At 33.9% G+C, this 12,500-nt stretch overlaps 1 protein-coding gene across 3 annotated transcripts in view; it reads left to right on the forward strand.

Moving 5' to 3' along the window:
- Positions 1-12,500, forward strand: part of ppp1r16b (protein phosphatase 1, regulatory subunit 16B) — an 85,351-nt gene that overhangs the window by 70,644 nt on the left and 2,207 nt on the right. For all 3 annotated transcript variants that reach the window (XR_013210352.1, XM_077247796.1, XM_077247786.1), the window contains 5 exons: positions 522-647; positions 1,701-1,776; positions 8,947-9,076; positions 10,605-10,728; positions 12,050-12,500. The exon at positions 12,050-12,500 is cut by the window's right edge. Coding sequence is in view for 2 of the 3 variants with exons in the window: in XM_077247796.1 (XP_077103911.1) it covers positions 522-647; positions 1,701-1,776; positions 8,947-9,076; positions 10,605-10,728; positions 12,050-12,451 (858 nt within the window). In the remaining variant the exon portion in view is untranslated. The remainder of the gene's footprint in view (positions 1-521; positions 648-1,700; positions 1,777-8,946; positions 9,077-10,604; positions 10,729-12,049) is intronic.

A 12,500-nucleotide genomic window follows, 5' to 3' on the forward strand; every position in this document is an offset into this window, starting at 1 on the left:
TCACTATATTTGTTTCCATATCCTTCAATATCAACATTGTTTGGATATCATTGTGCAGGATGTGAAATAACATTTTTTTTTTTTAAATAAATACATTTTCTTTATCCAAATAGAAAAACGTAGAAAGTACCGAGATATATATCATATATCGCCATTTAACCAAAAAATACCGAGATATGATTTTTTGGCCATATCGCCCAGCCCTACCCAGAAGTGACCAAAACCTGACAAAATCTCCAGAAACCTGTTTTAGGGACGTCTTTATTTGTAAATCTGGAATAAAAATGTAGTAATTAAAGGTTTTTTTGAAAATGTAAATGGGTAAGTTTAGTGTAAGGGGACAGAATATACAGTTTGTACAGTATAAAAACCATTACGTCTATGGAGAGTCCACATTTAGATAGCTAAGTAACGTGTGTGTGTGTGTGTGTGTGTGTGTGTGTGTGTGTGTGTGTGTGTGTGTGTGTGTGTGTGTGTGTGTGTGTGTGTGTGTGTGTGTGTGTGTGTGTGTGTGTGTTCAGCTACACATCGCGGCTGCGAACGGTTACGCTCAGGTCACAGAGATGCTGTTAGAAGGAGGAGCGAGAACAGACGTGAGGGATTCTGACGGATGGACGCCGATACACGCCGCCGCGTGCTGGGGACAGGTCAGGGATTCAGGAGTATTATTATCAATTATCATTTTTGAAATATTATTATGAAATTATAATTTTTGAAATATGATTATGGAATTATCTTATGAAATATTATGGAATTATCATTTGTGAAATAAGAAATTATCATTTTTGAAATATGATTATGAAATCATCAATTTTAGAAATTTGATTATGAAATTATCATTTTTGAAATATTATGAAATTATTATTTTTGAAATATGATTATGAAATTATCATTTTTGAAATATGGTTATGAAATTATCATTTATGAATGATGAAATTACCATTTTTGAAATATGATTATGAAATTATCATTTTAGAAATTTGATTATGAAAATATCATTTTTGAAATATTATGAAATTATTATTTTTGAAATATGGTTATGAAATTATCATTTATGAAATATGAAATAATTATTTTTTAATATGATTATGAAATTATGATTTTTGAAATATGATTATGAAATTATCATTTTTGAAATATGATTATGAAATAATCATTTTTGAATTATTGTTATGAAATTATGATTTTTGAAATATGATTATGAAATTATCATTTTAGAAATATGATTATGAAATTATCATTTTTGAAATATGATTATGAAATAATCATTTTTGAATTATTGTTATGAAATTATCATTTTTGAAATATGATTATGGAATTATCTTATGAAATATGAAATTATCATTTTTGAAATATGATTATGAAATTATCAGTTGTGAAATTTGTATAATTAATTTATTTATGATTATGATTGTGAAAATATCATTTTTGAAATATGATTATGAAATTATCATTTTTGAAATATGATTATGAAATTATCCGTTTTGAAATTAGATAGTGAAATTATTTATGATTGTGAAATTATCATTTTTGAAATATGATTATGAAATTATCATTTTTCAAATATTATTATGAAATTATCATTTTTGTCTAAAAAATAAACTAGCTATAAACTGCAATTAGTGGTTTTATGTCATAGGTGTCATTAGGCATAATCATAATGTTCTGAATGAAAGATGAATATTAATTTCCATAATTAGGTCCATGTGGCCGAGCTGCTGGTTTCTCACGGTGCCAATCTGAACGCCAAGACGTTCATGGAGGAGACGCCCATAGGTACAACTCAATATCACATAATCATAAATAACCCACACAAATGTTCCTGATAGAGCGTCTGACGGAACATGATGCCGCTCATTACACCAGATCAATAAATACATAATAATAATTTTAATAATTGTAGATTAGTTTAAAGTCGGCATGACAGTGAAGTATATCTGAGAGAAACGCTTCTGGAACAAGATCAAATGTGTGTATAACATTAATGTGAACAATAATTTAGAATAAATACTGTAATATTCCATTAAAACACGTCAATTTTGATTTCATAATGACTTTAAAGCTTCTAGTTCTAGTTCTACTACTTCTAATGTAGAAACCGATCCATCAACTATATGAACACCAACAAATATTACATTTTGATCATTATTAATCTGCCTGTCTTCCTCAGTTCTCAGCTTCGACTGGTTTATTGTTCTGAGTCAATGTTTTTGTTTTCTGGCTCCTGCGCGTCTGCTTATGACAGTTTATGTTGCCATAAAATTAATATTGTCCTCCAAGGCCGTTTTTATTACAGTCAGTAGTCATGGCGACCGTTTTAGGTCACAAGACGACACCAATTCAATTCATTTAAAGTATTTCTATAGCGCTTTTCGCAATAAATATTGTTTCAAAGCAAATATTTGTTTCAATGTATCAGTCAGAGACGAGTGTGTCGAAGTAACGTCCAGTGATTTACAGCGATGTAAATCTGTAATATTGCAAAATATTATTTTAATGTAAATCAGCTGTTTTCTATGTGAATATATAGTAAAGTGTAATTTATTCCTGTGATCAAAGCTGGAACTTTCTATCCATCAAACAATCCGGATTTTTTTTATACAGAACTGTTTCAACACTGATAATAATCATAAATGTTTCTTGAGCATCAAATCATCATATTATAGTGATTTCTGAAGGATCATGTGACACTGAAGACTGGAGTAATGATGCTGAAAATTCAGCTTTGATCACAGGAATAAATTACACTTTACTATATATTAAAATAGAAGTTATTTTAAATTATCATAATATTTAACAATATTACTGTTTTTTGTATTTTTTGTATTTTTAATAAAATAAATGCAGCCTTGGTGAGCGGAAGAGACTTCTTTTAAAAACAACTATTGGTCATGTATTGAGATAAGCAGACATAATGAACATATTAAGCAGCGATTACATCTTGTGCTCGTAATGATTACAATATAAGGATAATATTTTAAAGTTTTGCGTGTCGCTCCTCTGAAATCTTGAAAACATCATGATCAAACGTGAGCTGAAACAGGGAAGCAAAAGGAGAAGAATTAGACTAATATAACAAATTAGTTAATCTAGACTAATATAACAAATTAGTTAATCTAGACTAATATAACAAATTAGTTAATCTAGACTAATATGACAAATTAGTTAATCTAGACTAATATAACAAATTAGTTAATCTAGACTAATATAACAAATTAGTTAATATAGACTAATATAACAAATTAGTTAATGTAGACTAATATAACAAATTAGTTAATATAGACTAATATAACAAATTAGTTAATATAGACTAATATAACAAATTAGTTAATGTAGACTAATATAACAAATTAGTTAATCTAGACTAATATAACAAATTAGTTAATCTAGACTAATATAACCAATTAGTTAATGTAGACTAATATAACAAATTAGTTAATCTAGACTAATATAACAAATTAGTTAACCCTCTGAAACCGACGGCATCGTCGACGACGCCACACGACTCCTCCGATAAATATTGATATTATTTGATGAAAAATTGATCGATTTCCTTACCGTTTTTTGCAGCAGAAAGCTAACACGCTAGCCGTCACGGGGGTGTATTTGGTGTCTTTCTAGCCTTTTCAGAAGGTTTTCTATCCAGCCTGGAACTTGTGCGTCCTTTCAGAGTGTTTCAGTAATAAATCCATATGTGTATATCCCAGTTTTGATCTCTGAAGTCCATAATTTATAAATTTTCCGTCATATTTGCTGCTAGCTTGATGCAAGCTGCCATTTTGGACATCTCGCGATGCTTTGCGTGAGGTTGTTGACCAATGACAGGCTGATCCGTCGTCCACGTTGGTGTGCGTCATTACGCATGAACCAAGGGTGATATTTTGGAAAGAGAGAGACGCACGGCACAGTGGTTTCGAGGAGAGAGAGAGAGAGACGCACAGAGAGACGCGAGTTTTGAATAATACACAGAGAAACACGGAGAATAATGGATCCTCAGAGATTGAGAAACATGGATGTAAATCAAGCACTGGCCTTTTTGGATGCCATGGAGGATGATGGATTTTCTGGAGAAGAGAGCTTTTTGACTGATGAGGAACTTGATTACCAGAATCGTCTAGACCCTGCTGAAGAGTAAGTTACATTTATTTATTTACTGTAAAAGTATAAAAATAAACAAAAACTAATATGATAAAATATACATTTTCTAAATATGGAAAAATAAGTTATGTAAAAGTAGTATTTCGTTTTTCTGTGTGTGTTACAGAGTAGTAAGAGTTGTAGATTACACTCTTTGTCTCTCAACCATTGTATGTCTGAGTTTATTTACTGTAAAAAGTATAAAAAAAGAAGAAAAAACTAATATGATAAAATATAAATTTTCTAAATATGTAAAAATAAGTTCTGTAAAAGTAGTATTTCATTTGTTTATGTTTGTTACAGAGTTGTGGATTACACTTTGTCTCTCAGCCATTGTTTGTCTGAGTTTACCTAGAGATACAAACAAAGGATGTTGTAGTGGGGGGTTGGTCACACCTTTTACCTGTGGAGAGAATAGTGGGGGGTCGGTCACACCTTTTGGCTGGAAAGCGAATGGTCATATTATAGCTGTGGTGGGTTGGGGGTACAGTAGCAATCTCAGCCATTGTAATCTTATGTGAAAAATCAAATACAAAAACAGTAATTGATCTAATTTGTATGATCTAATATTTTGCTTTATTTATTTGTTTTACAGTTGTGATAATGATGAAGACACCAGCCCACCCACCCAAGCCAGACAGGAAAGCTCCCATTCTTCCACTGAGGAGGGCCCTTCCACTTCTGCTGCAGCATCCCAGCAGCTGCCAGGAATAGGTCATGGACGGCTGCTGCAGTTTTTTACTTCACAAGGAAGTTTGTGCAGAGAAGCAGCAACAGCCCATGACCCACAGGGCTTTTCTGGAGGAGCTGACAGCCCAACTCTGTGGTGTTACAGTTGCTGTTCCTCCCACCCAGCAACAAAGTAACCATGTACCCGTCCAAACATCGGAACAAACTGAAGCAAGCAAGAAGGCCACCTATGGTAGAAGGCAATGTGTGAACTGCAAACAGACAAGGCAGGTGAAACAGGCCACCCCCTGGAAATGCAAAGCCTGTGATGTGGCCCTCTGTGTGATTCCTGATAGGAACTGTTTTGAGGCTTGGCATCAGTGATTTTCATGAGGCCCAAAACGCCTGGACTTCCTTTGGAAAAATGTAAATATTTTTTGTTCTGTTCAAGTTATAATGTTCATTCCTGTGCTCCAGGACTCCAAAGACTTGAACAAACTGTTTTCCAGAGGAAAATTGCTTAGCTTTTATTTATTTGTGTGTGATTTCAATAAATATTTCAGTGATTCAATTTCCGATTTATTTTTTCATTTGTCTTTGTGGTCCCATAACTTATTTTACATTCAGGTGACATCAATGAAACACAAATAAGCTGAAAGTTCAATTTGTCCTGAAAAAAAAGATGTGTGTCAATTGTCTGTGCACAAAAGTGTTGATGTTTTACAAGCTTTTTTAGTGAATAACACCAGACGAAAAATTTATTGTAAAAATACCCTTAGGTCTCAGAGGGTTAATATAGACTAATATAACAAATTAGTTAATATAGACTAATATAACAAATTAGTTAATGTAGACTAATATAACAAATTAGTTAATCTAGACTAGTATAACCAACTAGTTAATCTAGACTAATATAACAAATTAGTTAATCTAGACTAATATAACAAATTAGTTAATCTAGACTAATATAACCAATTAGTTAATGTAGACTAATATAACAAATTAGTTAATATAGACTAATATAACAAATTAGTTAATGTAGACTAATATAACAAATTAGTTAATCTAGACTAATATAACAAATTAGTTAATGTAGACTAATATAACAAATTAGTTAATATAGACTAATATAACAAATTAGTTAATCTAGACTAATATAACAAATTAGTTAATGTAGACTAACATAACAAATTAGTTAATCTAGACTAACATAACAAATTAGTTAATCTAGACTAATATAACAAATTAGTTAATCTAGACTAATATAACAAATTAGTTAATCTAGACTAATATAACAAATTAGTTAATCTAGACTAATATAACAAATTAGTTAATCTAGACCAGGGCTATTTAATTAGCTTCATTCGAGGGCCGGATTATTAAATCGAAAAGTTGAGGTGGGCCGATGGGTTTAGATTATTTATTGAAACATAACAGTATCAATAAGTAAGCTAAAGTAAACATAAAAGTATTGTTTTTACTTGGAAATGTGGAACCCAACAGTATGCAGATTTATCAGACCATAATAAATAACTTATTTACAGCTATGTACAAATATATGAATTATACAAGATCATAGCTATTGGTAAGAATTATTTTATTAATAATTATTATAGGCTTAAATTAAAATATTCTGACAGTGAGATCATAGGTAAAACCATGCATGGCTACTCACTCACTCCCACTGTATAAAAAATGCCTGAACATGTAAAAAATATACACACAATTAATTATATATTTCTCTAGCCCCCTAATAAATATAATGCAATATAAACGACTATAACATAGTATTCAATATAAATATTCCACATTTCTACCCAAACCATGGTAAATTACTACAGTACATTCATGGTAAATGTTTGTAAGGGTGGCGATTAGGGATTTAGTCTTCTAACTTCGTTCATGGCACAATGTTTCTGCTATTTACCTCATCAGTCGTGTTGGGAATGTTGAGGCTGTTTCATCCGATTTAAAACTAGTTAAAATCATTGAGTGATTTGTGGTTTGTACCAGAGAGATGTGTCAGGTTGAAACGCTTCTCACTGGATATTGCAACGCTGTTTAATAATAGTGTCCGGGACCGGGAGTAAACGTAACTCCTTTAAGCTTGCGTTCCGTTATCCACTGGGCCGCGCTGCGTAGTTCAAAGTAAACTAGTGAAACAACTGAAAACGGCGCTATTTGTTCTCTATTTGTTCTTACTGACCGAGAAATAGCTTCAGATGATTCAGTGACCGTTATGCAAGCGCGTTTGGCCAATTCATGGAAAGGAAATAATCGAACCAAAGAATTAAATCTGGAATGATTTAATCAGGAATGATTGATATCGCTGGTTCAGTCGACAGAAATACGGGACACACACATAATAACTGCTTAAATATTCGGACTGAAAACGTTTCTCAGGTCAGTCGGAGCGCTCATGGTACACACACAGTGCGTATAGCCGTACAGCTGCAGGCGCCACTGCGGTCACGCGCATATCTAACCAAATTTAGCCGCACAGCCAGGAAAAGAAGAGGAGGGAGGTTGGGGTGCCCTCGGGCCATATGGAGATGATTGGCGGGCCGGACCTGGCCCGCGGGCCGCCAATTGAATAGCCCGGATCTAGACTAATATAACAAATTAGTTAATCTAGACTAATATGACAAATTAGTTAATCTAGACTAATATAACAAATTAGTTAATCTAGACTAATATGACAAATTAGTTAATCTAGACTAATATAACAAATTAGTTAATCTAGACTAATATAACAAATTAGTTAATCTAGACTAAAATGACAAATTAGTTAATCTAGACTAATATAACAAATTAGTTAATCTAGACTAATATAACAAATTAGTTAATCTAGACTAATATAACCAATTAGTTAATCTAGACTAATATAACCAATTAGTTAATCTAGACTAGTATAACCAACTAGTTAATCTAGACTAGTATAACCAACTAGTTAATCTAGACTAATATAACCAATTTTTTAATCTAGACTAATATAATAATTTGTTAATCTAGACTAATATAACCAATTTGTTAATCTAGACTAATATAACAAATTAGTTAATCTAGACTAATATAATAATTTGTTAATCTAGACTAATATAACCAATTTGTTAATCTAGACTAATATAACAAATTAGTTAATCTAGACTAATATAACCAATTAGTTAATCGAACCTAATATAACCAATTAGTTAATCTAGTCTAGACTAATATAACCAATTAGTTAATCGAACCTAATATAACCAATTAGTTAATCTAGTCTAGACTAATATAACCAATTAGTTAATTTAAACTAATATAACCAATTAGTTAATCTAGACTAATATAACCAAGTAGTTAATCTAGACTAATATAACCAATTAGTTAATCTAGACTAATATAACCAAGTAGTTAATCTAGACTAATATAACCAATTAGTTAATCTAGTCTAGATTTATATAACCAATTAGTTTATCTAGACTAATTAAGCCAACTAGTTAATCTAGACTAATATAACCAATTAGTTAATCTAGTCTAGACTAATATAACCAATTAGTTAATCTAGACAAATATAACCAACTAGTTAATCTAATGTGCACTGATCTGAAAATACTGAGACTCTGTTTAGAGAGAATCTTTAGATATTGTTCTAACATTTTTTAAATGTTGTTACTTGTTTCAGAACTTTCAGAGAACATTCAAATGTAACATTTCTATAATGTTTCCTAGACGTTCGTATAGTCAAAACATCTTTAAAACAATCAAAAACGGGATGTTTTGAATGTTCAGAGAAATACAATTTTCATAACTTAATGGGAATGTTAGCAAAGAACAACAAGAACGTTCTGGCAAGGTTCTCTCAAAATAGTATACATGGTTCTATGAATATGCAAATGAGCCCCGCCTCCACTCACCCACTCACTCAGAGATCCACTCGTTGACGATCACACGTTGATCTGATTGGTTACAAGGTAGTTTGTGACATCAGAAACATTTCAGATATCTGAAATCCCATAATCCTTTTCTAACAGGACAAATTCATGAATAAACAGTGTGTGTGTGTGTGTGTGTGTGTGTGTGTGTGTGTGTGTGTGTGTGTGTGTGTGTGTGTGTGTGTGTGTGTGTGTGTGTGTGTGTGTGTGTGTGTGTGTGTGTGTTCAGATCTGTGTGAGGATGAGGAGTTCAGGAATCATTTGCTGGAGTTGAAGCACAAGCATGACATCATCATGAAGTCTCAGCTGAAACACAAGACGTCTCTGTGTCGTCGAACCAGCAGCGCCGGCAGCCGAGGGTAATACTTTTAATAATAATAATAATATTACGTTTAATTTATATAGTGCCTTTCAACAAACTCAAGGTCACATTACAATATTATACAAATAAAGAACAGTTGCTGACCCCTGCTGGACACTTGCAGAACTGCAGCTCTCAATCACAACACTACAGGAGAAACTCCAAAAACTAGAATATCGTGCAACAGTTCATGTATTTCAGTCATTCAAATCAAAATGTGAAACTAATATACTTAGTATATATAACTTTATACATATGCATGATTATACCTTTCACAGGGCCGACATTTCTGTATTTAAAATCCTTTTTTTTATTGATTTCATGTAATATTCAAATTTTCAGAGATTTTAAATTTGGATGTTTCATAAGCTGTAAGCCATAATCATCAATATTATAACTTTTGCACGATATTCTAATTTTTCGAGTTTCACCTGTAGATCAAGTCCAGCTTTATACCTGCAGCTTTACAGTAGGCCCGTCAAAATGGCTGGAAAATGGCTTTCTTAAATATTAGCAAAATTCGAGTCAACATTTAAAGTGGATCAAAAAAGTTCATCAAAGTTGTTCCTAAGACAAGAACGGGGATTGATCAAAATTCATATATAACTTGGATGAAAGGTTTTGATCCACTTCAAATGTTGATACTGTATATACAAATTCTAAAGGCAATACTTAATATTAGAGTGTAAAAGTACAGTATCGTCTCTATGAACACAAGAGCGAGCGCAACAAGCAAATATAAACCAAATCAAGCATCGCATCTTTATTGAAATTAAATGACATTCACTTTTTAAAGTGCATTAACTTTTAAACAATTGTTCTTAAATAAAATATAGTTTCCTTAATGTGCATGCAAGGAAAATGAGGTTACAATTGTCCATCACTAACCTGAGAAAACACACTTCAACACACAGCGTAATGTTAATGAACTACATGAACACACAACAGCAAACTGACATTCAGAAACACTCACTTCTACAATACATCTATATATCGTGTGTTTCTGCTGATGAAACACACACACACACACACACACACTCAGCTCTGACTGATGTGCAGATTTGGTCAAGTGTGTCGTTGAATGATTTTTGCCACGAACTGAGAGGGTTTTCGTCAGCAGGAAGAACCTTTTCCCGCCATTTTTCAAATGAACTGTATTCTAGATAAGCTAACAAAAAACACAACCTCGTCAGTGACGTCATCATCATGTCACACACACCTAAAATTCAAATGCACCGTTTTTGCATTCGAATGTGCAGTTTTTTAAATATTTGACGAATATTCAAAATTCAAATTTTTATTTGACAGCCCGACTTCACTGTAATAAACAGAATCAATGATGCAAACGTCATCAGATATTATTCAGATCAAGTTTTGTTCTCATCTGAACGTGTCAGTCAGATCCATAATATTACCGAGTATGAAGTGTCTTATAAACGCAACTAAGGAAGCCGATGAACACGGGTCTGAGTTTGAGTTTGAGCTCTCCGACGGGAATATAACGGTGTGTGTGACTGTGTTTGCAGGAAAGTGGTTCGCAGGGCGAGTCTGTCGGACCGACACAATCTCTGCCGGAAGGAGTATCAGACGGAAGCCATCGTGTGGAGAGGACGAGAAGAGGAGGAGCGAGAGCCGGAGAACAGCCAATCGGTGAGCAAACCTCGAGTCCAGAGGAGATTTTAGTAATGGAGGATTCTACCGATTATTACATTGATTAATCGAGTAATCCGATTAAAAGTTGGTTTCATTACAGTGTGCTCTTAGCACTGGAGCGCCCTCTGCTGTCCATCAATGCCGCTGCGCACCAGCCATTACAAACACAGCCTCCACTATTTGGCCCACGCCTCCTTATTTGCATACATCCTCAATCCTCAAATTCCCAATCCTAAATACCAAATTCATTTTCGACTTAGACATTTAGTTTCAGATTTAAGACTTTTAGTTTTCAATCGGACCCAATAATCCCTCCATATAATCGGGTTAAAAGTTGTGGTGATACAATAGATCCAAGTGAACAACAGCCTTTAAAATTACTTCAAATACTAGTGGTGGAACAGATCACGAAAATCACGGTGCGGATCATTAATCGTTTTTGAGACACGGATCGGATCATTTTTCGGATCAGCAAAAAAAAAAAAAAGTATTTATATATATATATATATATATGGGGGGGGCCTAACTGATAAAGTTCACTCATTATTTAAAAAAAGTGAACAGTCAGTAATAAAATAAGAAGAAATACACAAATTACAAGCAGAGATGAATACTATATAGTTACAAAGTCTATAGTATTCAGGTACTGAAATTAATAATTAAGCCTAAATGTAAAATAACACTATTTTTCACTGTAGAAATTAAATATAGTTTCATATTTGTTAAAGCTGTATTCTGTTGTTTTATTGACACGGACATTATTGATACGCTATAAAAAAATGAATTCTGTATTATGAATTTTTAATGCCAGATAAGTAATTTGTTGGTCACTTTGTAAAAACTATTCAAATGCGCATATCTATAGACTAAACACGTGATACGCATGTTCACGCCGTCAGCGTTTCACAGATGCACGTTTTTGAAGATGATAATCTTTTTTAAAAAATTCAACGCTTAAACGTTGAATAGTGTTTCAAAGTGTGTGTTCTCGAGCTCAAACACTGTTGTGTGCGAATAAACGTCCAGAACACATTAAAAGTTTCTGTTTTCTGTTGAACGGTGTGTGTTAGCGGCCGCTAAGTTAATAACTAATGATCTTTACAACGGAAGTGAATCAATCAAAACTAACTTTATCTGGACAATAACTTTATTCTAGATCTGCTGTAAAGCCTAAACAATCTCTGTTACTGTAATCTCCTATTATCACTGTAAAGCTGATGTTAAACATCTATATTGTTACAGCGCTGTATAAATGAAGGAAACTCGACTAATGTTTGTCGTGTGTGTGTGTGTGTGTGTGTGTGTGTGTGTAACGCAGGCTGAGGACGGCTCTCGCGCGCCGGGGATCCTGAAGGACGGCGGACGACAGAACGGTTGCGTTTCCGCTCCAGTGCCGCCCGCTTCTAACGGTGACCCCGTGACCCCTGACCCCCACGACCCCACGACCTCCACTGAGGAGTCCAAGCCTAAAGAGCGCGCGCAAACGCTGTCCGAACTCAAAAAGCAGCGCTCAGCCGCTAAGCTCCTCCCACACCCCCTCCTCAACGGTCACATGGGCAACGGATCCACCAATCCCGAGGACCCGCGCATGCCACAGGTCTCGTCCAATGGCAGCGCGGTTTACTTCACGCCGGCCAGCGGAGACCCGCCCCTCCTGAGATTCAAGCAGCCAATCGAAGACGAGGATCCGAAGAGTCACGGCTGCTGCTGCGTCTCGTAGATCCGGCCAATCACAGGATCCCAAGCGTCTGATTGGCCGATGGAGGCCT

The sequence above is a fragment of the Siphateles boraxobius genome, unplaced genomic scaffold (assembly GCF_051911475.1).
Source record: "Siphateles boraxobius isolate OS27281-9 unplaced genomic scaffold, OSU_SipBor_1 109, whole genome shotgun sequence".
Taxonomy (NCBI): Eukaryota; Metazoa; Chordata; class Actinopteri; order Cypriniformes; family Leuciscidae; genus Siphateles; species Siphateles boraxobius.